We start from the raw sequence: 25,683 nt of genomic DNA, 5'->3' as shown, positions 1-25,683 counted from the left end.
GCCCAGGCTCTTTCCTGACCTTCCTGCCGGGGTGATGGCCACGCTCTAGGCGAGGTCCTCCCGAGCTGCCATGGGCTGGCAGCAGGACTCGCTGGGAGCGCGCAGGACGAAGGCCGACCTCGCCGAGCCTTCTGCTGCGGCTCCATCTCGGAGAGTCCCTGGCCTTCCTTTGCCCAGCTTATTCTCCCCCTCCCCCCCACTTTTCACTGCTGCATGAGCTGATGGTGCTTTTAATCTGGCACTTAGCAGAGAGGGCGCAGCGTGAACACAGGGGCCCTTAATGGGTGGTGATTATTGATTGATCAAAGGGGCTGGGAAGGCCCTCAGAGCTCATCAAGTCCTGCCCCCTCTTTTAACATGGGAGGAAACGGGGGCTGACAGAGGGAAAGGGACTACTTTTTTTTTTTTTTTTTTTTCAGTTAGCAAGAATTTATCTTTTCTCATACTTAGCCTACTACAGAAAACAAAAAAAAATAAACGTTCATGGCCAAGCAGAATAAATTCCCGCATTGTCCCTGTACAGATTGAATACTGTCCCGTCTGCGCGCTCGTCCCCCAGCTTTCTGTCTTGAAGTGGGCCGGGGTTGGCGTCATCGTGAGTCCTGGGGAATCGCCCCGGTCCTGGAGCTGATGGGAGTTCTTGTCTTCCACGCTTGTTTTCACGATGTGTTTTGTAGAAGTTGTTCTGCTTCTGCCTACTTTTCTCTGTCCCTGGTTGAAACCGTCTCATTCCATCCCACCGTATACCAGTTTGCTTTTATCCATTACCCTGTTGATAGCCGCTCCCTTACTTGCCAATCTTGGCACCGCAAACAGCTTTTGTGAATATTTTTGCATGTGCAGATCCTTCGCCTCTGTCTTGGATGTTTGCTGGGTCAGTGACTGGGGGCTCACCAGAGGGGTTGGTAACTGGGGTCCGCAGCTGGCAAGGAGACTGGCACGTGGCCGGGTGGGCTCTCTGGGTGTGTTCCTGGGGGCGACTGTATTGCATCAGTCACACTTCGGTAGGAAATGGTGATTGGCAGAGTTGGTGCGTGCTCCCTTTTCCTGTTTTTGAGCATTAGGAGCCTGCTTGGTTAGCTTTGTCCTGTTGGCTTAATGACACACTGTCCTATTGGCAGTTGGGAGAAAACGCCAGACTTGGGACTCAGACCTGGGCTTGAGTTCTGGAGAATCAGCTGACTTTTCTATAACATTGGACTCAAGCCCTTCCTTCCCTTTAAAAAAATGTTATTTTATTAAAAAAAATTAAAAACAGAAAATAAAAACAAAACAAGACAAAACAGAACATTGTCATGTGCCCAACAGAACATCGAGAGGTTCAAAATATATAATCAGTTCAGTTACCAGTTCAAGAAAGGATATATGATAGTAGAAGACATTATATTCATCAGTGTCCATCTTTGCTTTACTTCTTTGTAGGTTGTTCTTTTGTTCTCTGCTTTTTTTACTTTTATTCTTTTTTTTCCCCTTTCATCCCCCACCCCCAAACAGGTTATAGTTAAATAAGGATTTATTTATGTGTACATATATAGATACATATACACACATCTTTCCTATCCCTGATTACTCTTTCCTTTAATTCTACTCCTTAATTTGCCCTGCTATTAATCTCCACCCCCACCCAGGATCTCTCCCTTGTCTTCTTCCCCCCTCCTTTGCTTCCCCCTTGCCCATCCCTCCCCCTTAAATAAATAAGGACATTTTGGAGGGTGCTATGTACACACACACACACACACACACACACACACACACACACACACACACACATACACACATTTATAGTATTGCCTATTTAACCCCTTCCCGATGTGAGTAGGTTTTCAGAAAGAACTACAAATCCTTCTCGTCCCTCTAATGCTTCTGAGTCTGTTATTCCTCTGCATCTCATTGTATAACATAATTACTATTTTTACTTTAATCTTCCCCAATATCTCTTATGTGCTGTCCAGTTGCTTAAAACACATGCTATCCATTTCGACCTTAAAAACATTGAGTTTTTTTGAAATCAATCTTTAATGCTGGCTCTTCTATGTTAAAGTTTTTTGATTTGATTGAAAGAAAGTCCTGAAAGTCTGCAGCTTCACTGAATATCCTTTTTTTTCCCCATTCAGTATTATGGATATGATATTTTTGGCCACACGTCTAGTTCTTTTGAATGCCATAATATCTGATTCCATGATCTGCAGTCTTTTATTGTGGCTGCTGCTAAGTCCTGTACAATTCCAATTGTAGCTCCAGCATATTTGAATTGTTTTTTCCTTGTTTCTTGCAAGATTTTCTCTTTGATCTGGGGGTTTTGAAATTTGGTAATAATATTCCTAGGCGTTTCCCACAAAGAATCTCTTTGAGGTGATGATCAGTGGATTTTTGTCTATTTCTTACTTTGCCCATATGTTCTATCACTCAGGGATGATTTTCTTGGATTAGTTCTTGCATGCTTGTGTCAAGGTTCTTTTTTTGGTTACAGCTTGCAGGTAATCCAATTATTCTTATATTTTCTCTTCTTGATCTGTTCTCCAGATCTATTGTTTTTTTTTTTTCTTTTTTTTTTTTTTTTAATAATAGCTTTTTATTTTCAAAATACATGCAAAAAGAGTTTTCAACATTCACCCTTGCAAAACCTCATGTTCCAAATTTTTCTTCTTCCCTTTACCCCATTCCCCTCCCCTAAATAGCAGGTAATCCAATAAAGGTTAAACATGTGCAATTCTTCTATCTGTTGTTTTTCTTATAAGATGGTTCACATTTAGTTCTATTTACTCATTCTTTTTTAAAAATATTTTTTCATTTTTTATAATCTATCTTGTTATTTCTCGGTGTCTCATAGCCTCACTGGCTTCCTCTTGCCCAGTTCTAATTTTCAAAGAGGTTTTTTCATCTTTGAAACTATCTCTTTTGCTAGTTGATTAACTTTTTTTTTTTTCATTATCTTGTTTTTCTTGGATTTTTTTTTTTTTTTTTTAAGTTTTTAGTGTCTTTCATCATTCAGTTTTTAAATTCTTTTTTGAATTCTCTGATGTTACTCTTTGGGGTAGAAGAAGCATTTTTTACTTCACTGCCCTCCTCTGATGATGAACCCCCGTCTTCCCATAGTAAGTGTCTTTGGTTCTCTTTTGCTGGTTCTTTTTTTTTTGTTGTTTTGTTTTATTAATGAGAAGTAATAGTGTAAGCACTTTTAATCCTGGTGAGTGTGAGGGGTGCCTCTAGTTTCACTTCAACTGACCCCTCTGACCTGGAACCCCAAACCGAGAGCTCCCCACTCCTGCAAGTCCCTGCCCCACTGCCTCCGCACTCCAGTGTGCTGGTCCCCCGGCCCAGGACCCTGTCTCACAACCAGCCCAGCTGGTGTTCCCGATCAGACTCAGACCTGGGACTTTGCATGCAGTCTTGAAGATGAAAAAGCCTGTGGTTCCTACGGAGACCCCAGACAAAGCCAGCTCACCCCAGGAGTCCCACTTAGTGTTTCTGTGGGGAGAGCCTGGAGGGTCTGCACTTCATAAGGGTTAAATCCCCTGTTGGGATCTTTCTTCAGGCATTTTCAGGTTGTACCAGAAGGACCCCTGTTCTGCCCCACATTTCCTTAATTTTTCACCACTTGTTTCTGCTCTCACTTCCCTTTGGCCTGCACGTTGCTGTCTTCAATGTTGGTCACGTGGGACAGGAGTGCCGGACGGAGTACTTGTGGGGGAGCGGGGAGGGGTCTCTGCAGCCTGGACCTCCCTCTCAGGCTCTGACCAGCTCTATTCACACTCTTCTTTTTTTCCTGCAGTTGTAGGACGAGCAACCGAAAGAGCCTGATTGTTCCATCCAGCACCTCTCCAACCTTGCCCCGGCCCCACTCACCACTCCATGGCCACCCAGGTAAGCTGCTCTGAATGAAGAAGGGAGGGGAGGGATCCTCCAAGGCCAAGAAGAACGCTGACAGGTGGGTGCTGCTTTTGCTTTTAGCTCCCCTCACAAGGCTAAAGCCATCGAGGGATGAGATTGTGACCCGAGCTCCCCAGGCATGGGTTTCAGCACCATGAATATACACAGGAAAGCCCTGTTTTACTTTAAAAAAAAAAAAAAAGACATCATACCCATGAGGGGATGTGCCCCCTCCCCCAAGCTCCAATTCCACGCTGGGTTCCCTTTTGACAAGCCAAATTACTCCCTGCCCCAGTGATGGCCTGCCTTCACAGCCCCTTCCTCTGGGCTGAGAGGAGGGAAAATTTTTAAGAAAATGTTCCATATCTGACTTCTTTTGGGGAATCAATGTTCCATATCTGACTTCTTTTGGGGAATCCCCCCCTCCTTTTCCAAGCTGCCGTGGTTGGCCACAAATGTTGGCTGTGTCCAGACTGCCCCTTTCACTGTCTTGCCACTGACGGCTTCAGCCAAGGGCTTCCTGCTCCCTGCCCTGGACTCTGAGGTGCAGGAGGAGACACAGGGGGATATCCAAGGCGGGGTGACCAGGAGGCACAAGGAGTCGGAGCTCATGCTTGAGAACCACAGGTCGAAGGAAACCAAGCATGTGTGAGCTATAGGAGAGAATCATGGGAAGAACTGGAGACTCTTGGGAGGGCTGCAAATGCCCCCCGAGGACCCATCCCCCCCAGAGAGCCTGCAACCTACATGTCAAACTTCTAAGTGTCTTCAGTGTAAAAAGCTTAAAGTCCAATGGGGACTGCCACATTTACAGACCTAGGTCTGCTACTTGGTAGGATGTGAGAGGACCTGAGTGCTCAGATGCCCCACATGTGGCACTGACCCTTGGTCACCTGGTAAGAGTCTGGGCTCAGCGCTACCGGAGTCAGCTCTTGAAAACTGTTTTGTTTTTTAATATTATTTCATTACATATTTTCCAATTGAATTTAATTTTTTAAACATTCATTTAAAAAATGTTGATTTCCAAATTCCCCCTCTCTCCTCAGAAGGTAAGCAATCTGCTATAGATTATACATGTGAAATCATGCAAAATACATTTCCATATTAGCTATCTTGCAGAAGTGAAAACACAAACAAGCAAGAAAAATAGTATATTTCAGTCTGCATTCAGAGTTTTCCGGTTCTCTCTGTGAAGTGGAGAACGTTTTCTTCATGGGTCCTTTGGTGTTGTCTTCAATCATTGTCTTAATCAGATTATATTAAGTTTTTCACAGTTGATCATTTTAATATTGATTTTACTGTGTACCCTATTCTCCTGGCTCTGCTCATTTCATTTTGCATCAATTCACATAAGATTTGCCAAGTTTTTCTGAAACCATTGTCCTTGGCATGTCTTTTAGCACAATAATATTCCAACCCAGTTCTCTCCCATGATTTGTTTAGCCATTTCCTAATTGATGGCATTCCCTTAACTGTCAATTCTGACAGTGCTTTAAATATTTTTGTACAAATAGGTCCTTTCCCCTTTTCTTTGATCTCTTTGGGATACAGACCTAGTAGCGGTATTAATAAATCAAAGAATATAGCTCTACATTTCCAAATTGCTCTTCCGAATAGTTGGACTAGTTCATGATTATCAACAGTGCATTGTGTCCCAATTTTTCCTCATCCTTTCCAGCATTTGTCATTGTCTTGTCTGTCATGTTAATCAGTCACATAGATGTGAGATGGTGCCTCAGAGTTGTATTTTTCATTTCTCTAATCAGCAGTGATTTAGTACATTTTTATGTAAATTATAGTTAGCTTTGATTTCTTCTGAAAACTACCTGTCGATATCCTTTAACTATTTGTCAATTTGAGAATAGCTCTTAATTTTATAAATGTGGGTCAGTTCCCTATATGTTTGAGAGAGAAAGCCTTTATCGGAGCAACTTGTAAATGTTTTCTAGTTTCCAGCTTTCCTTCTCATATTGACTGTATTAGTTTTGTCTGTGTAAAAATTTTGTAATTTCATGTAATTAATATAATCTATTTTACATCCCTTTATTTTCTCTGCCTCTTACTTGGCCATCAGACTCTTCCCTCATCCATTGATCTGACACGTAACTTTTTCTGTGCTCCCCTAGTTTACTTTTTTTTTTTTTTTTAATTTTTCTAAGGCTGGGGTATAAGTGACTTGCCCAGGGTCACACAGCTAGGAAGTATTAAGTGTCTGAGATCAGATTTGAACTCAGGTCCTCCTGAATTCAGGGCTGGTGCTTTCTCCACTGAGTCACCTAGCTGCCCCCCCCAATTTACTTTTGATATCAAAATGTCAAAATCCTGTACCCATTTTGATTTCATCTTGGTATATAGTATGAGATGTTGGTTTGCTGCCAAAACTTTCCAATTTCTCAATAATTTTTATCAAATAATGAATTCTTTCTTCAAATGCTTAGATCTTTGAGTTTATCATACTATATATTATTATGATTATTGGTACTGTGTATTATGTACCTAATCTATTCCATTGATCTACCACTCTGTTTCTTAGCCAGTGATTAAAGTTTTGATGATTATCCCTTTGTAGTATAATTTGGAATGTAGAACTGTTAGGCTCCCTTTCTTTGCATTTTTCATATATTCTTTCTCTCTTTCAGATGAATTTTGTTACTACTTTTTCCTAGCTTTATAAACTAATTTTTGGTAGTTTGAATGTTATGGCACTGAATAAGTAACCCATGAGCAATAATATTTCTCCATTTGTTTAGATCTGTCTTTGTGTGCAAAATATTTTGTAATTTTGCTCTTACGGTCTTCAGGTTTGTCCTGGTGATGCCCCAGTATTTACGACTACTTTTCTGCATTGATTGTAAGGTTTTTATGACCAAACATATAATCAAATTTTTATAAGGATACCATATACACTTGAGAAAAAGATATACTCCTTTCCTGTTACCCACTTTTTTCCACATTTATCATATCTAACTTTTCTAAGATTCTACTTTTCTCCTCAATTTGGTTCTCATTTGTTTTATAGTTAGATTTGCTAGCTTTTAAAAAAAGGTGAAGTTGAAGTCTGCTGTTTGTGTAGTTTTATTGTCATCTTCCTCCTGTAATTCATTTAATTTGTCCTTTAAGAATTTGGATGCTATGCTGTTTGGTACATATATGTTTTATATTGACATTCCTTTATTGTCTATGATTCTTCTTAGCAAGATGTAGTTTTTTTTCCCCCTGTTTCTCTCTTTTAATTAGGTCTATTTTTGTTTTTACTCTGTCTGAGACCATGATTTCTATCTCTGCCTTTTTTTTTTTTTTTTTTTTACTTCAGCTGAAGAAGAATAGATCCTTTTCCAATCTCTTATTTTTATTTCTTTTTTATTAATTAAAGCTTTTTATTTACAAAACATCTGCGTGGGTAACTTTTCAACATTGATCCTTGCAAAACTTTCTGTTCCGAATCCAATTTCTTTATTTTTAACTCTATGTATATCTCTGAGTTTCAGGTGTAGTTCTTGTAAACAACATATTGTTGGATATTGGTTTCTAATTCATTTTGTTATCTGCTTCTTTTTTTGTGGATGAGTTCATCCCATTTACAGTTGTGGTTACTAAGTGCATTTCCCTCAATTTTGTTTTCTTTCATTTATATTTCCCTCTCTTTTTATCCTACTCCTCCTCTATTTTGCCTCTAGTCACTGCCTTCCTTTATTCTCCTTCCTTTTATCATACCTCCTATTTCTCTTATCTCCTTCCCTTTCTACTTCAGTGTTGTATAATAGAGATTTCGATGCCTAATTGAGTGTGTGTGTGTGTGTGTGTGTGTGTGTATTTTCCCTACTTGAATTAATTTAGATGAGAGTGAGATTCAAATGTTAACTATCCTCCCCTCCACAGTAAAAGCTCTTCCTTGGGTGCCTTTTTTATGGGAGATAATTTGCTCTATTCTTCTTCTCCCTTTCCCCTTTTTCCACTGTATCCTTTATTCTCACTCATCTGACTTTTTTTTTAAAGATTATCCTAATATATGCAAGTTATTATCATGCGCTCTTTATGTAGAATTATTCTAACAGCCCTAATAATAACAAAATTCTTTGAAATAACATGTATCATTTCCCCATACAGAAATCTAAACAATTCAACTTTGTAGAGTCCCTTATGATTTCTCTTTCATGTTTACCTTTTTAAGCTTTTCTTGGGTCTTGTATCTGAAAGCCAAATTTTCTATTCAACTATGGCCTTCTTCTCAGGAATGCTTGAAAATCCTCTTTCATTAAATAACTTTTTTTTTTTTTTCCTCCTGAAGGATTGCTAGGTAGGTTATTCTTGGTTATAATCTTAGCTCTTTTTGCCTTCTGGAGTATTCTATTCTAAATACTCTGCTTCTTTAATGTAGTAACTGCTAAATATTACATGATTCTGACTGCCTTTGTGATATTTGAATTTCTGGCTGCTTGAAGTACTTTCTTTTTAACATGGAAGCTTTGGAATTTATAGTATTACTGGGACTTTTCATTTTGGAATCTCTTTCAGATGGTGCTCAGTAGGCTCTTTCAATTTCTATTTTAGCCTTTGGATTCATATACAGGGCTGTTTCCTTTATAACTTTTTGAAATATGGTATCTATGCTCTTTCTTTTGATCATGGTTTTTAGGTAGTTCAATAATTCTTAAATTATATCTCCCCAATCTATTTTCCTGATCAGTTATTTTTTTCTGATGAGACATTTTCTTCTATTTTTTTCATTCTTGTGCTTGTTGTTTCTTGATGTCTCGGGATGATTATTTTCCACTTTCCCTATTCTAGTTTTTAAGGCATTATTTTTTTCCATGAGCTGTTATGTTCCTTTTTCTCATTTGTCTAATCCTGCTTTTTAAGGGATTTTTTTTAATTAAAGCTTTTTATTATATATATATATATATATGGATAATTTTCAATATTCACCCTTAGAAAATCTTGTATTCTAAAATTTTTCTCTCCCTTCACTCTCCTTCCTCCCCTAGATGGCAAGTAATCCAATATATATGTTAAAACATACAGTTCTTCTATACATATTTCCACAATTATCATGCTGCACAAGAAAAATCAGATCAAATAGGAAACAAATGAGAAAGAAAATCAGATGTAAGCAAACAACAAAAAAAGTAAAAATGCTATGTTGTGGTCCACACTCAGTTCCCACAGGTCTCTCTCTGGGTTTAGATGGCTCTCTCTATCACAAGATCATTGGAATTAGCCTGAATCATCTCAATGTTGAAGAGAGCCATGTCCATCAGAATTGATCATTGTATAACATTGATGTTGCTGTGTACAATGATCTCCAGATTCTGCTCATTTCATTCACCATCAGTTCACTTCTCTCTGAAATCATCCTGCCGATGGTTTCTTTTTTTTTTTTTTTCTCTCTTTTTTATTATAGCTTTTTATATACTTAACATATGCATGGATAATTTTTTAACAGTGACCTTTGCAAAACCTTGTGTTCCAACTTTTCCCCTCCTTCCTCCCACCTCTTCCCCTAGATGGTAGGTAGTCCCATACATGTTAAAGTGTATGTTAAATCCAACATATGTATACATATTTATACAGTTATCTTGTTGCACAGGAAAGATTGGATCTATAAGGAAGGTAACAATAACCTGAAAAGAAAAAACAAAAATGCAAGCAAACAGTAACAGAAAAAAGTGAAAATGTTAGGTTATAGTCCATACTCATTTCCCAGTGTTCTTTCTCTGGGTGTCTGCTGATCATTTCTTACCGAACAATAATATTCCATAACATTCATATGCCATAACTTATTCAGTCATTCCCCAATTGATTCCAGTTTCTGGCCACTACAAAAAGGGCTGCCACAAACATTTTTTTCATATGTGAATCCTTTTCCCACCTGTAAGCTCTCTTTGGGATATAAGCCCAATAAAGACACTACTGGATCAAAGGGTATGCACATTTTGATAACTTTTTGGGCATAGTTCCAGATTGCTCTCCAGAATGGTTGAATTCTTTCACAACTCCACCAATAATGCATCAGTGTCCCAGTTTCCCCACATCCCCTCCAACATTCATCATTATTTGTTCCTGTCATCTTAGCCAATCTGACAGGTGTGTAGTGGTATCTCAGAGTTGTCTTAGTTTCATTTCTCTGATCAGTAGTGATTTGGAACACTCTTTCATGTGACTAGAGATGGTTTTAATTTCTTCATCTGAAAATTGTTCATATTTAAGGAATTGTTTTAATTGTCAATTTTTGTACCTCTTTTGCCAAACTATTGTCTTTTTATTTTCTTTTTTTGGAGATATTCGAAGTGACTTGCCCAGGGTCACACAGCTAGTAAATGTCTAAAACCAAATTTGAACTCATCCTTCTGGCTCCAGAGCTGGTGCTCTATCCACTGTGTCACCTGGCTAGCCCTATTAATTAATTATTAAGCTGCCCTTTTTTATAATTCTCTTCCCTTGCTCTCTTTTCTTTACCCAATTTTTCCTCTCTCTATTTTTCTGTGATTTTGGAAATCATTTTTGTGCTCTTTGAGGAATTCTTATTGGGCTTGTGTCCAACTCTTTTTTTGAGCCTTTGCTTGTAGCTGTTTTGTCACCACCCTGTCACCATAGTAGCATTTTATGGTCGGGTTCTTTTTTGTTTGTTGATGCGCTCCTTTTCCCAGCCTATTTCTTGAGTTTGATCCCTCATGTTAAAGCTGGGCTTTGTTCCTGGGGTGGCAGTGGGGAAGGGCGCTGTCCTAAGCTCCAGGCCTTTGTTACTCTTGTTTTCAGAGCTATTCTGGGGTTCTGGAAGTTTTCAGGGCTTCTCAGGTGACGTCACGGCTCTCCCAGTCTTACCCAGGCCGAGACCCCGATCTCTCATGACTGTGATCTGTGAGAGGGGGAGCTGTTTGAAGAGAGAACTGGGATGAGGGCTTTCTTACTGCCCCGTCTTGGCTCTGCCCTGGGATTTGCCCCTTGGAAGTTTGAAGAGGGAAATGACCTCGATGCCAGGTCCTCTGGGTGAGGGCTGTCGCCAGGGATGGCATTCAGGCGTCTGATGTAGGAATTCCTGGGAGAGGGCATGAGGCAGGGGGCAAGAAAGCCTGGAAAAGAGATCGGATAGGTGGAGCCCTCGCAGGGTGAGGTAATAGACGGGTCCTGGGGGATGACCCGGAGGGTGTGACTAGTTTGGGAGGGTACCCTTGACCCGGGGACCCCTTCTCTGGGGGGCTCCCAGAGAAAATCTCAGTGCCCTAGGACAGGCCCTCAATATCCACATCCACCCACGTTGCCTAGCCCTTGTGTCCCCTTCACTTGGAGGGAACAGTCTGTGACTTTTTGGCCTGCAGTTGGACCTTGTTCCCAGAAAGCTTCTGGCTGTCCTTGGGTTCCTGGGCCCTGGGCCTCTGTGTCCCCAGCCGTCCTGCCTTTGCCTTGGTAGGAGGCCTAGAGACAGCTGGCCAGAGTGTCCGGCAGGGGAGTCCAGGGACAACCGAGCCAGCACGTTCCAGGTACCTGCCTGACTTTTCCTGGCTTTCCCTGCTCCACACTGCCCATCTGTGTGTTGTTGGGTCTCCAAAGGGGAGTGTAGGGAGAGATCGGGGCATAAGCCTAGGGAGGGGAGTGCTTCCCATAGTGGCCTGGGGAGGGGGCTGCAGCCTTGGCAGTGGGAGGGCTGGCTGAGGAGCAGCTTCAGGCTGGGCCTGTTTCCTGAGCTCCTGGGCCAGCCTCAGTGCTGATTGGGCCCATGGGCTGAAGCGGGGCTTGCAGGACTTGAAACAGAGCCCCTGCCTCTCTTTGCACCATTTTGGGGTCAGACTGTCCAGCAGGCCGGACAAATTTGGGCCCCAGGTGCAGGGGGAGCTTTTGCTTCTGGGAAGAACTGGCCAGAAACTGGGAGGGCTCCGGTCCTCTCAGGTCCTCCCGGCCCTAGGCCAGCTGGAGGCCAAGGCCCCGAGATTGTGGCAGCCTTGTTGGCCATTGGGATGGGAGAGGGGGCAACCAGGGGGAAGCCGCAAGGAAGTCTCCGTGGAGGGATGATCATGTGAAAGTGTATGTCAGGCTCCCCCCAGGTGGGCTAGAAACTGTAGAGCTCCCCCCCTCCTCAGAGAGCTTCGATTCTGGGGGGAGACAAACCAGAACTAGCTGGGGGGGGGGGGAGCAGAGACTTGAGTCAGCCTCCAGGAGGCAAAGCTGGTTGGCAGAGGTGGGGGGGTGGCAGCAGAGCTGACCGGCCTGTAGTGGGCAAGACAGGCTTCCTTCCACCCTGGACGGGGCCAGGACCTTCCCTCTCTGTCCATTCCTCTCTGCACGGCGTCTCCCCCACTAGGCGAGGTGCTTAATAAATGCTTGTTGACTTGTTGGAAAGGCAATTCAGCCTAGAGGTACCAGGGAGCCCCGAGCGATTCCTGAGAGGGAGCATTTACAGCCCGCCCGAGGTTTGCAGAGTCCTTCAGGAATATTGGCTTCACTACAGCCCTGGGGGGGTGCCCTTATGAGTCCCTACGAGGCAGGGGTCACCCAGCTCTCTGTCCCCTCGACCACCAGCTGCCCCCTTAGAGGGAGGAGAAAAGCCAAGGGGGGGAGGGTAAGGGAGATCACACAGAGGGTTGGGAACCCAGCAAGGGGTGGATCCTGGAGGCCTTGGGCAGGAGCAGGCGTGAGCAACCCACTGGGGGTAAGCAGCCTCCGAGGCAGGGCCGCCCCATGTGTGAAGCACTGATGAATGCTTCTTCCCTCCCCTTCACCAGGAGGGGGCAGGAGTCAGGTCCGGCAGGGTGGGACCTGCTCCCCCACCCTCTGGGCCCCTCCCTCTCCCTCTGTGTGCTGCCCCATGGCTCTGGGGGCTGGGTCCCCCCGCAGCTGGAGGGGCCCAGGATCTTCCTCTGTGCAGTGAAAGGCTCAGCCTGGATTCTTGTTGGCCCCCGCCGGCCTTTCCTGGCATCCTGGTGCTGCCCGCTTGTCTCAGGTCCAGCGGGCACGGCTCACGGCTCTCCCTGTTCTTTGCCCTCCCGGAGGGTACACCTGTTTCTGAGATGCTGAGATGGGCGGGCTGACGGGGAGCAGCTGTGTCAGGGTCCGAGGTGGATCCCTGGAGAAGACCTGGGGAAGGGGGTGTCGTGGGGCAGAGGGAGGGACCGGCCCAGGGGAGAGGCCGGTTGTCTGTGGTGGAGGCTGAGGGCCCGGCTGGGAGGGGTGGCTCGGGGCGTCACGGGGCTGGGTGTCAGCTTGGAAGGCATCCTCGAGGCCACGTGGTCTTGCCCCAAGATGACACGGGTAATCATCTGAGGCAAGATTTGAACTCAGGTCCTCGGCCTCCAGCATCAGGACTCCATGGCACCTTGGTGTTTCTGTCAGTGGGCGGGAGGGGAGGTTCTACCACAAGACTGCAGCTGGAGGGCAAAAGTAGCCGCCATGTTGTTTCTAGCCAGCTGGCCCGATGGAGCACTGGTGGAGCACTCACTGCTGTCTTTCTACTCCCTCTTGCTTCTCCCCCTTGCTAGGGATTCCCATGGCCCCCCCCCCCCCTTTTCTCTTCTCTCCCTGCCCCTCCCCTCCCCCAGCTCACCACAGCCTCCAGCACGTCCCCTCCCCCGTCCCCATTCTAGAGTGGGTGCTGGGCCTTCCTCCCCTCCGGGGGCCAGAGCTGCCAGTTCCCTGGCCTTCCCTGCCGGAGATGCCCTTCCCACTGGCCCTGGGGGGGTTGGGGCCGTGCAGACCGGGGCTCCCAGGGCCTTTCCCCAGCTGGGCTGAGGCTGGGCTGGGGGCGGTGCTGGGGAGGGGCTCCAGCCCCCAGCTGAGCGAGCTTTTCTCTTCTTCCCCCAGGCGGTAGTCCTCTGGACAGCCCCCGGAACTTCTCTCCCAATGCTCCAGCCCCGCACTTTTCCTTCGTTCCTGCCCGCAGGTAAGCGGCCCGGTGGGAGGAGGGTGCTCTTGGGCTAGGCTCCCTTGGCGCTGCCCGACAGGGTGGTCCCTGCTCAGCCAGCCCCCCTCCTCTCCCTCAGGCCGGGCAGAACTGTTTGCCCCCGGGGCCTGCAGGCTCTGAGCCCCAGGGCGTGCCCTCTCCCAGCCGCTCTGGTTGCAGCCACATCCTGGGCATGTCCCCTGATCCCGTGTTGCCCCGGAAGCCCCCACACCCGCCTTGTTCCACCCTCTCAGAACCCCCGCCGGAGCCCGAGAGTCCCCTCTTTCTGGCTCATTGAGCGAATGAGCCGAGGCTGTCAGCTGCTCTGGCTTCCGCCCCCCGGTCTCCCCCCGTGGGCAGGCCCTGGGCATCAGGCCCTTTGTCCTTGTGGCCACACTGGGCACCTCGGCCCGGGCAGGTGTGGCGCCTGGGGTGGGGACCCGGCCGCCCGCTGGCCTCTGCTTTGCCTTGGTTCTCATTCCTCTGTCCAATCTCTCCCCTGCAGCCATGGACACAGAGCAGACAGGTAACTGGGGCATTTGGGAACAAGCCACTTGTTCTGCAGCAGGGGATGGGGGGTCCCCCCTCCGGTTCCCCCCCATGGCCAAGGCGGTGCTGGGTCTGCCAGCAGGGGAGGCCCTCGTCCTCCTTGCTTTTCTCTTCCCTCCCCTGTAAGATGGGGGCGCTGGGGCAGCTGGGGCTAAGTCGGGGCCAGCTCCGGGTGAACTCGGGGGAGGGGGGGGGTGAGGCCTTCCCAGGGCCCGGAAGCGGGCCTCGGTGTCGTCGCCAGGGGCCCTTTCTGCCACGACCCTCCTGGCCTCCTTTGGGTCAGCCTCCTCAGGGCGGACTCCCCTTGGCAGGGGCCTTGTGTGGGCAGGCGGGCGCCGGGCTGTTGGGCCTGGACAGCGGCTGGATGGCCGTGGGGCTCGAGGGTTTGGTGCCCTGCTCTGGGGGTGGCTGCATTGTGGATCCTGGCACCGGGGGGGCGCCACCGAGCACTCGGGCCTCCCTCAGGCTTGTACTTCGCTGAATCCCTGAGGATGCCGCTGTCGGCCCGGAGGGAGAGGGGGCCGGCGGGGGGGCCTGCTGTCCGCTCCAGCCTCCTCCACTGACTTTAGGCTCCAGGGTGGGGGAGGGAAGGGGCTACACGAGGGTCTCTCCTGCCCCCCTGGCTGTCCTTGCCCTGGTCAGCCTCTTGGCCCAGGCGTGAATGGGGGAGGGCAGATGCCACATGCCATGTGGGGGTGGGGAGCAGACCCTTGGATTTAGGCGATGTGCCTTCCTGGGCGTTGCCTGCGGGCATCCCAGCGCCGGGCATGGCATCCTGCTAGGAGACGCTAGTCTTTGAGTCTGTGGGGTCACACGTGCCCAGGCCCAGGGCCGCCCGTGGCCTGGGCCCTGGTGGGCAGAGGCAGGTGGCAGGCGGTGGTGTCTCACTAACGTGTCTCTATCACAGGACGGATGGACGGCGCTGGTCCTTGGCCTCTCTTCCTTCCTCTGGTTATGGAACCAACACCCCTAGCTCCACTGTCTCCGTAAGTCCCAGGCTCCCAGGGGGTCCCAGGCCCCCGCGTGACTCTCCGCCCTCTCTCCTTCTCGTCCTCGTCAGAGGCGAGCTTGGTTCTGAGCGTGGCGCGGGCCCCTCCCTCAGGGCCAGGGACGTAGCTTGGCAGCAGAGGCTGGACCGAGGAAGGAAGGCCGTGGGGCCGGCCTGTGCGTGGCCCGGGGGAGCATTTAGTGAGCAGGAGTGGGAAGAGCATGCTGGCAAAGGCTTCAGGCCACAAACGGGGCTCCAGAGCAGTGGGAGCCGCTTGGGAAGGTAGTGGGTCGGAGTCATTCAAATCCACCCTTAAGCAAACACTGGCTGTGTGATCCTGCATCTGTAAAATGGGGGTATTGAAGTGCCTGCTTCCCAGGGTGGCTGTGAGGGCGCAGGCTGGGCACTTGGTAAGTGCCCACTAGATGTGAGCTCCTCCTAAAGGGGCCTGATCAGACCTGATGTTTAGGAAAGGGACTGTGGGAAGGGTGGGAGAAAGACAAGCCTGAGCCTGTGGGCGCGGTCAGAAGGCCGTAGGAGGAATCCAGGAGAGGATCTGGGGCTGCGAGTGGTCACGGGAGCTGCTCCTAATGAGCCCCCCCCCCCCGTCGGATGATGGACTCGGAGCCTGGATGCGGGAGGCGATCAGGGGGGAGCTGAGGATGCAAGAGGCAGCAGAGGGACGGGAGCCGGACCGGTAGCGTCTGCGTGGAGAGGGAATCGAGGGCTGGAGACGGAGAGAAAGAGGGAGACGCACCGTGTAGGAAAGGAGGCTGGAGGGCCCACACTCGGGGCCGGGCGGAGGCCGAGGAGGCCGCTCCGCTGGGCAAGTGCCCCCTCAGAGAAGCTCTCGGAGAGGGTCGTCGGGGCACGAGGAGGAAGCAGGACCTTCGGGAGATGCTGATGCAGTGAAACGTTCAGCAGGATGAGCCGGGCTTAGCTGCTGAAGGGCAGAATTGGGAGACGACAAGCTCAGGATGCTCCAGGACAGACAGCGAGCTTTTGAAAGGAGGAACAGGAACGAATTCAGATCAGAAATTAGACTCCTCAGAGCCAAGTTTGAAAACCTGCAGAGAGGAGGGAAAGTGGGCCGCCCCCTCTCAGGCCAGAGGTGAGGAGGAAGCCGAAGCCACGGGTCACATGGGGGGCCACAGTCTCCCAGAAGAAATGTAAGAACGCTGCCGCAACCCTGGAAGCTTGGGAACCGCCCAGGAGGCGGCGTGGCGCTCCCGCGGCCCAGCCCTGGAGCCCCTGAGTCTGTCTAACAGGTGGGGGACGCCCGCTGGGAGCTGCCGGGGGTCTTCTGGAGTTTCTCGCCTCTCTCGGGTCCCATGGGTGCACATCAGCCGTGCAGAGGCTGCTTTCCAGGCTGCTGGGGATTCGGGTGACTCGGGTCAGTGGCCAGTGGCCTTAGGGTGGGAGGTCGCCAGAACATCTCTAGCTCTTGTTGGAAGCGGCGTAGCCTGTTGGGGCCCAGGAGCTACGACCTCCCGAGTGAGCCGACCCAGAGGAAGGAGGAACACGAAACCTTGGGTGCAGAAGGGAGCTCCCAATAGAAGGAATGGAGGGCAGACACAAGAGAGGCCCCGCTAGTCCGGCTCCAAGGCTGGCCCTGGGAGGCCATGTAGGAGCCACAGCCCGAGCAGCAGGGCCGGCATCACCGGGGAGCTGGGCCCAGAGGGAGTGGGGGGGGCCGGGCCTCCAAGGAGAGGCAGCCCCTTCAGCCCCAGACTCGAGAGAGGCTTGAGCGCTCAGATCAGGAGTGCTGGATGCCCAGCTCGCGGGGGGCCCCGGCTAACCCTCAGGAAGAGGAAAGGGCCAAACAGTGCTGGAGCCGGAGTGAGGGCGGGGGGGGGAGGCCCAGATGCAGGGGGCCAGGCAGACCCTCCCTTGGGGAGGTGCTGGAGTTACCCATCACGTGGATCCCTGAGTCAGCGGGCAGTGTTCAAAGCTCCCTTTGGTCCCAGGGATAAAAATATCTCCTCTTTCCACTGGACTCTGTTGCTGCTGCCAGATCTGTCCCAAGTGGCCTTGATCACCCACTCCCACCCTCTGCCCCCCCCGACAGCTGTCCCCTCAGCAGTTAAAGGAAATCCCCTGCAGTGGGCACACTGCCCAGGGTGACTATGGATGGGCAGGCAATTGGGGGGGGGAGAGTGCTGCACCACAGCCGCCCCTTGAGGCTGCCCCCGGCCTGGCAGATGCAGAGAGCCAGCAGCCAGGAAGGCCCTGCTGGGGAGCAGCCAGAACCACTCTTGTGCCTGTGTCCTCAGTCTCCCGGGCTCCACTTCCACGTCCTCAGAGGGCCCCGCTGGGGGAAGCTGCTTCAGGTGCCCCCCACCTGGGGCCCCCCAGCCAGGGTGTCTGCTTTTCACGGCTCTCAGGAAAAGGATTCCTGTGCAGGGGGCGGCAGTGACCCCAAGAAGGACTTCCTGACATGGCTTCTCTGGGGTCCTGGCAGCAGAGTGGGGTTTGTGGGGGGGCTTGCGCCAGACAAGCTTGCTCTTCCCCAGGTTGCGCTGACCTACCTCTCTGTTTATCCTCCCTAGTCCTCCTGCTCGTCCCAGGAGAAGCTGCACCAGCTGCCCTTCCAGCCCACGGCCGATGAGCTGCACTTCCTGACGAAGCATTTCAGCAGTGAGAGCGTCCCGGACGAGGAGGGCCGCCAGTCGCCAGCCATGCGTCCCCGCTCGCGCAGCCTCAGGTGGGTCCCTGTCTAGCTGGGCCAGAGCTAGAGCCGGGGCCCCTGCCTCCTCTTGCAGGATGGGCTCCTCAGGGGCAGTGGGATGCAGTTGGGCCAGAGCCGAGGGGCCGTTAGCCAGAGCCTGGCTTCTGGGTGACACCTGGGGGTCTGACCCCTCGCTGGGTCTGGCGGTCTTGCCTCTGAGACCGTGTGGCCCTGGAGCCAGGGGCGGCCTGTGTGCCTGGAGGGTCCATGATGCACACCTGCCCATATGCTCCTACACATTGTCACGTGCATGGTCTCCTGGGCCAGACTGTTAGGGGCGCCTGCCTCTGGACCCGGGCCTTCCTGGGGACCACCCATAGGCCACAGGCTGGCCATCTTCAAGGATAGAGGCAGGGTGTGCTGAGCACCTCCGGAGGGTGGCCTGCGTCCTCCTGGGAAGGGCAGAGCTGCCCCAGCCTCATCAGCCCTCGTGGCCAACGGCAAACTCTGTTCTTTCACCTTTGCTTTCAGCCCTGGCCGCTCCCCAGTCTCCTTTGACAGTGAAATAATAATGATGAATCATGTGTACAAAGAAAGATTCCCCAAGGTAAGGGGCTGCTGGGGAGCTGGGGGGGGGGGGCTGAGGTTCAGGCCAAGGCAGGGACCCAAAGAAAGGGAAACGAGGGGACTCGGGAGGTTCTGAGCTCAGATCCAGCCTCAGACATGGCGTGTGGCCCTGGGCAAGTCACTTACACCAGATTGCCTTGCAAAAAACCCAAAACAAACAGGGCCCTTGTAAAGTGAGAAAGGGGCACTGGGGTCAAAGGGAAGGCCCTGGCCTTCTCTACGGGGCTGGGAAGGGCTTCATGCAGAAGCGAGGAGGCCAGAGATGGAGGCTGGCATGAAAGGCTCTCAGAGCTGGGGAGGCTTGGGCCATCCTGGGCACGTGCTGAGCAGCACAGCTGAGGGTCCCGTCTGGATGTTCCCTGCTTGGAAGATCTCCATGGGTGCGCTGTCCCAGTTTCCAAAAGATAGTGATCAGCTGGAGTGTGCAGAGGGCGTGGCAAGGGCCGCAAATGAGGAGTAAGGGGGAGGTCGGGCTGGGCAGCTCTGATGGGCAGGGGGAGGCAGGAGTGGGGTGACATGGCTCTCAGCCCAGTATCCCAGAAGTCTGGCTCTGTGTTCGAGCTGGACGACTCCAAGGGATTGCCTGGGCCCCATGGGTGGGCCTTGTCTCCCATATAAAACACACACACCCCCCTGACCAGAACTTCCCCTCCTCCCCCTAAGCAGGGGGGGTCTCTGCTGAGGGTGATGCTCCACAGTTCGCAGACTGGACTTCTCCCCTCTCCGCTCTGGCTCCCTCTGCCTGGGAAGGCTTTCTCATGGCGGCTGTGGTCCAACCCTGCACACGTAGGCCACAGGGTGCCTGGACAGGGTCAGGCTTGGGGCAGGGGCCTTTGCGTGGTCTGCAGGTCCAGGGTGAGCCAGTGGGCCGGTGCAGCGGCCGAGACGGTCCTGGGCTGGCTCCGCAGCTCAGAGCCGGAGAAACCTTCGAGGAGAGAAGTGTTGGAGCCAGGGGTCTTATTTTACCAACTGTGGCTCTAAAAAGCTGTATATGGACGGGTACCTGAGGCGACTTCTGGGGCCTTCTTCTTCCCTGGGCCCAGCTGCTGCTGACATTAGGTCACTCTGGGTCTAAGGTCCCTGGGCGCTGTCGACGGTGTGCCAGGGCCCGGGCCCAGGGCTGGCAGCACCAAGGCAATGTGACAAGCTGGGTGTGCCCGGGCTCCATCCTGCCAGGGAAGTGGAGGACAGTCTCTCAGAGGGAGGCACTAGCATCAGGGAGGACCAGGAAGGGCCCCTCCAGGCCAGGCACGTGTCAAGCGTACAAGAGGAGATTTGAGGGGGAAAAATGAGTTGGAGAGACCCACCTGAGAACCTTCTTGGAGGATCTAAAAAGACTCAGGAAGCTGATTGCAGGAGGCCCAAGGGGACAATCCCCAAAGAGGCGGGAGGGGGGAGGTCAGGATGAATCAGAGTGAAGGGGGATGCCAGGGTGCCTGGGCAGATGTGGGGAGCGGCCCCTGACAGTCGTCACCCGCTCCGGCATCAAGGCAAAAGGAAGCGGTTCTCACCTTCACGGGCTGACCGTGACTGGGGAGACCCAGCGCACGTCTGGTTGCAGAGAGGCTCCCCAATCTTACCGCGGTGTTAAGCTGACAAGCCTGTCTCCCTATAAAGTCAGCAAACAGACGCTGCGGAGATCGGGCGGGGAGCACTGGCACTGGGGGGAGTCACGGAGACTCCATGAGCCGAGTCTGGAAGGGAGTGAGCATTTTGAGTGCCAGCCGAGAGGAACTGTGTGGGCCGGGGGTGGGGTGGCGTGAAGCCCTCCCCCTGTCCAGGTACGCGTGGGACGGGCGCCACTCCCTTCTCCATCGGCCCTTCAGTGTCTCCTGCCAGCCCTGCGTCCCCGGGGTCCTGGGCCCCCACTTCCTCCCCCTATTGCTTCTGAGGGCCCTCTTTGCCCCCCAGGCCACGGCGCAGATGGAGGAGCGGCTGGCTGAGTGCATAGCCTCGAACGCCACTGAGAGCGTGCTGCCCTTGGCAGACGGAGCCCTGAGCTTCATCCACCATCAGGTCATCGAGCTGGCCCGGGACTGCCTGGACAAGTCCCGTGATGGGCTCATCACATCCCGCTACTTCTATGAACTTCAGGAGAACTTGGAGAAGCTTCTGCAAGATGTGAGTGTCCCAGCCAGGCCTGGGAGGGGGGGCAGCCTCGCAGCTGCGGCCTCCCTTGCAAAAGAACGCCAGCACTGGGTGACGGGCCCAGGCCTGGGTTCAAATCCTGCCTCTGTGACTGGGCAAGTCGCTTCAGTTTGCAGAAGCCTGCCTCGGTTCCCTGACCTGTGAACTGTGGAGGTTAAAGGGAAGTGTGGGTAAAACACTCTGAATGGGCGCTGATGGTGGTGGGCCTCGAAGCACAGGAGGCAAAAGTCGGCCTCCCCCCTCCTGCCTCCTCCCCCGGGGCTGTCTGCCCCGAGCCTCGGGCCCCCTATCTAGCTGCCTCTGTGTCCACAGGCCCATGAGCGGTCAGAGAGCATGGAGGTGGCCTTCGTGACCCAGCTGGTGAAGAAGCTGATGATCATCGTGGCCCGGCCGGCCCGGCTCCTGGAGTGTCTGGTGAGGGGCCTGCTGGGGGCAGGGGCACATGCCCGGGGGCCAGCTCCTGGCCTCTCCATCCAGCCACACGCACACACGCGCCATGTATGTGCACACGCACAGCCAGTCTGCACACACACACGTACATCATACACCTGCACCATGGGCATTCTCATTTCCCATCCCTGCGGACTCTTCTGCATGCTAATTTGCCTTGCTCTTAATGACCTCCCTTCACCCCAAGGATCCCTCCTGTCTCCTTTCCCTCTCCCCTCTCCCCTAGTCTACACACCCTTCTATACCCCGCTTTTTCCTATTCTCTCCCCCCTTATTTCTTCATAGACTTTGAAGGGCGCTGTCCCCTTCGGGGTATGTACGTTTCGGTCCCTATTTAACCCCTTCCCAATATTAGTAGGATGTCTTCTGCTGTAGCCGATGCCCTCTCCCCTGCGCCCTTTTGGACTCCCCAATTACTAATGTCAGTCTTAGAATGTGGTTTACATTTCCACGTATGAAACGTGGATGGTTTGTTCTTACCAAGTCGCTTGAAATTAGCATTTGATTATTGGATCTTCTGGGTTAAATTTTCTGGTGAGTCCAGGTTTGTTTGCAATGAAACCCTAAGATCTGAGAGTTCACTGAATGTCCTTTTTTAAATTCAATATTATTCTGGGTTTTGCTGGATATATGATTTTTGGCCACAGGCCCAGTTCTTTTGATTTGTGTCTATGTGACATCCAGGACTTGTGGTCCTCTAGTAGAGGGGCTTACTTTTGTTTTTGAGGCCGGGACTGGCGAACCCCAAAATGTCCTTGGGGCCTGGGCCCAAAGAGCCGGCTCTCATTCTCTGCCCCGGCCCTCCAGGAGTTTGACCCTGAGGAGTTTTACCATCTGCTGGAAGCTGCTGAAGGGCATGCGAAGGAGGGCCAGGGGATCAAATGTGACATCCCGCGCTACATCATCAACCAGCTGGGCCTCACTCGGGATCCACTGGAAGGTAAGTGCCCGCCCAGAGGGTCCCGAGCCACGGAATCGGGTGACGGGGCGAGGGCGCGGAGTGATGGGCTTCTGGGAGGAGGGGACTCCTGACCGGAACCTCAAAGGCCATCGGGGAGCTTTCAGAGCAGAGAGGAGGAGGGGCTGCGTTCCAGGTATGGGGCACAGCCACTGCAGAGGCACGGAGATGGGAAACAGCGTATTGAGCTTAGGAAAAAGTGAGAATTGATTGTAGCCAAGCGGGTGAAGGAAAGACTGTGGCGGGTGATGTGATCCTTGGAGAATCCTAGAGAATCACCTAAAAACTCCTCGAAACAGTTCCCAATTTCAGCAGAGATGCAGGGTACAAAATAACGCCACACGACCTGTCACCATTTCTGGTACCCACAAGGGCCGCTGCAAGAGATGCAAAGAGAAGTTCCACTGAAATAACTGTAGACAATATAAAATATTTAGGAGTGAAGGGAAGTCTGTGGAATGAAACTGGGGCGGCCTCCCCTGCCCTCGAGGAGCCCTCTTGAGGGCAACAGGGAGCCACAGAAGCTTCACCAGGAGGGCAAGGACAGGGTCTGTCTAACCTGTGACTTCATAAAGATTATTGAAAATAATAGCGAGCATTGATATAGTGCTTTATTTGCACTCTCCTCTGATTCTTAAACCATAGCTTTGTCAGGTGGATGCTCCTATTAGCCCCATGTGTACGTAAGGAAACCGAGGCCCTGGGTCACCCGGCTAGCAAGGGTCTGGGGCAGGATTCCCACTCTGCTCTGATCGCAAGTCAGCCCTGTCCTGTGCCAGGACACCCCTTGGGGGATTGTGGGAAGTGTGGGTGGCAAGGGGTCCAGACTGTAAGCAAGAGGGGCCCAGACTAGGGGGACAGCCGGCTGAGAGGGGAGAGGTGTTCTGGAGCAGTCGTGAAACCTTGCTGTGTCCCAGGCCCTGGGGGTGCGAGTTAAGGCGCTAATCTGGCTCGGCCCCTGCCATACCTGGGCACAAGAGGGAAGGCCCCAGCAGTGGGGACCCCTTGCAGAAGCCAAGTCCACAAGCACTTTTGAAGCACCTGCTGTGTGGCGGGCATTGAGTCTTGAGGGAAGCCCTCAAAACTAGGAGGTAGGGATGAGCGTGGGCATTGCCAGGCCTGGCGGGCACGGCTGCCATCGCAGGGGCATGGCGGTGACTGATGGGCTTGTGTCATTGCATCACGGAGGGCCAAGAAGGAGGCAAGGGGGAGAAGGCTGGAAGGGAGAAAGAAACCAGATTACAAAAGGCTTAGGAGGGGGGGTGTTGTGGTTAATCTCGGAGGGGAGAGGGAACCAGTCATGGGTGAGGTTAGGCCTGGTCAAGCCTGGCTGTGGTTAGGAAGGTCCCTCTCGGGAGGCTTGTGGATGGGAGAAGGGAGACCAAAGGGGGTTGCAGGGTTGGCCAAAGTGGAGCGAGACCCAGTGGGGAAGGAGCAGGCAGATTGGGCAGGAGGGGGCGTCTAGGGCTTATTTGGAGGGTCAGTCAGCAAAGGGCAGACAAGATGGTCAGTGCCGGGAGCAGAGGAGAAAAGGAGGACGGGGGATGGGAGAACCATAAGGGCTCAGAGTAACAGTGGTCATCTCCTGGTGGGGAGGGAGAGAGAGCTGGGTGGAGAAGCATGGAAGGCCACCGGGCAGCATAGGGGGGTGCCGTGGGGCAGAGGGACTTCCTGTCGCTGCACATGGGGAGGATGCCTGGGCTTCCTCAAGCTTTGGACTTGGCCGGGGGGGAATAGGGACAGGAGAAGGGGACAAAGGCTGGGCCAGGGGTGGCCAGCAAGCTGGAGTGAGGAGGACAGATGGACACAAAGAAGGAGGAGGTCATGGGGGCAGGCCAACAGGGAGCTGGCAGAAGGGGGGATGGGCAGAGGGGGCTCTGATGCCTGGCTCCTTGAGGAATTGAAGGGCCGGGAGGCCCGGCTGTATTAGGCTGTCAAGACAGTTAATAAGCCTTTAGTATGGGAGCCCTTGTCATCCTTGAAACAGAGGATGTGGGGGGATATGACCCCCTGGGGGTCTGGGCCTGGATGCAGAGGCAGCCAAGGCTGTGAGCCTCCTAAAGATAGAAGAGAGGGCTTGGGGATGGAGGCTGCCCCCTGGCCCAGGGTGTGAAGGCCTAGAGGGCGGCTCTTTGCAAAGGATGGCCTGGAAGTTGTCTGAAGGCTTGCGGTCAAGGAGGAGATGGGGCTGCACAGGCCAGGACAGATGTGGGCAGCCGGGGTGACTCTGAGGCCCGGTGTGAGGGGATGAGTGCACCCCCAACCTTTGACGTCCCTGGATGGTTCCAGGCAGCCTCCGCCCTTTCCTCAGTCTTCCTAGACTGGGGCCAGAGAGTGGGAGCAGTTGGTCTGGATGTTGAGGACAGCCAGAAGTTGCAGCTTTTGTGCTTCGCTCCCAAGCGGGCCCGAGTCTGGGCTCTGTCCTACCCTCGGGAGGTTGGCTGGCTTGGGGCAGGGAGGGGAGGCCCCCAAAAGAGTCCTCTTTCTTTCTTTCTTTTTTAAAGAACACTTCCTTCTCCTTTTCCTTATTCCAGTTTCATCCTCTTCTTCCTCTTCCCTCCTTTCTTTTTTTCCTTTCCTTTCCTTTCCTTTTCCTTTCCTTTTCTTTGCATTTGGGCTTAAGTAAATTGCCAGGGTCACACAGCTAGGTCTGGAGTCGGATTTGAACTCCAGTTCTCCTGAGTTCAGGACTAGTGCTCTACCCACTGCACCATCCAGCTGCCCCAGTAGTCTGACAAGGAGTCACCTGTGGAGTGGAAAGGGGCGAACTGCGCCAGCAGGCAGGGAGCTGATTTCCATGAGGGGAAGGCAGAAAAGGGGCCGTTAGCACCCAAGGAGGTCCAGGCCCAGGCCCAGGCCCGTGGGTGACGGCTGGGTGAGGGAGCACGGCAGTCAGGATGGCAAGAAATCTGGTGACTCGAGCCTGTGAGCGCGACTCTGCTTCTCTGGGACGTGAGAAGGGACACTCGAGCCGCCGTCCCCAGGTCCAGGCCGAGGGCTCCGTCCAGCTTGCGTTCCCGCTGGCTGCCGGTGGGGAGGGCCCCGGGTTAGCTCTGGGGGCGGCTTCCGTGTGGACACCAATGAGCCGCCCTCTCACTCCCACCTGTTCCTCCTCCCCAGAAATGGCCCAGCTGAACAGCTATGACAGTCCAGACACTCCTGAGACCGATGACTCGGTGGAGGTAATGATCTCGGGGGTCCCGGCCTGGCCCAGCGGGGTGCGGGCGGGGGGCTAAGGGAGGTGGTTTTTATTCCAGCCTGCCAGGCAAAGTGACTTGTCTGAGGCAGGAGCCCAGGGCAGTCTTCCTGCTGTCCAAGCGGTGTCTGGCTCCCGTGCCAGCTGAGGGGTCTGGGGCTAGATGGTGGACATTGCCACTGGGACGGGTCTGGTCTGTGAGGGAGACGGTGGAACGGTGCTTAGTGCGAGGGAGGGAGGGATCAGGTGAATGAATGTGTGCGTTCTCCAGCAGCCCGCGCCCAGGGCTCTGCCAGGCACAGAGCACACTAAAAAGCTGGGCAGTTCCTTGTTTGGGAGCTGGCAGTTAGGGGGCACA

At 52.2% G+C, this 25,683-nt stretch overlaps 1 protein-coding gene across 1 annotated transcript in view; it reads left to right on the top strand.

The window, feature by feature from the left end:
* The window catches only part of MAST2 (microtubule associated serine/threonine kinase 2), a 132,186-nt gene that overhangs the window by 94,891 nt on the left and 11,612 nt on the right, over window positions 1-25,683 (top strand). Inside the window, 10 exon segments of the mRNA XM_074266065.1 lie at window positions 3,773-3,864; window positions 13,663-13,741; window positions 14,247-14,267; window positions 15,198-15,276; window positions 17,828-17,982; window positions 18,478-18,553; window positions 20,485-20,694; window positions 21,034-21,135; window positions 21,979-22,111; window positions 25,250-25,311. Of these exon segments, the coding sequence (XP_074122166.1) occupies window positions 3,773-3,864; window positions 13,663-13,741; window positions 14,247-14,267; window positions 15,198-15,276; window positions 17,828-17,982; window positions 18,478-18,553; window positions 20,485-20,694; window positions 21,034-21,135; window positions 21,979-22,111; window positions 25,250-25,311 (1,009 nt within the window).

The sequence above is a fragment of the Sminthopsis crassicaudata genome, chromosome 4, assembly GCF_048593235.1.
Source record: "Sminthopsis crassicaudata isolate SCR6 chromosome 4, ASM4859323v1, whole genome shotgun sequence".
Lineage (NCBI taxonomy): Eukaryota > Metazoa > Chordata > Mammalia > Dasyuromorphia > Dasyuridae > Sminthopsis > Sminthopsis crassicaudata.
The sequence above is the reverse complement of the archived record's forward strand: the minus strand, read 5'-3'. Positions and strand labels throughout refer to the sequence as shown.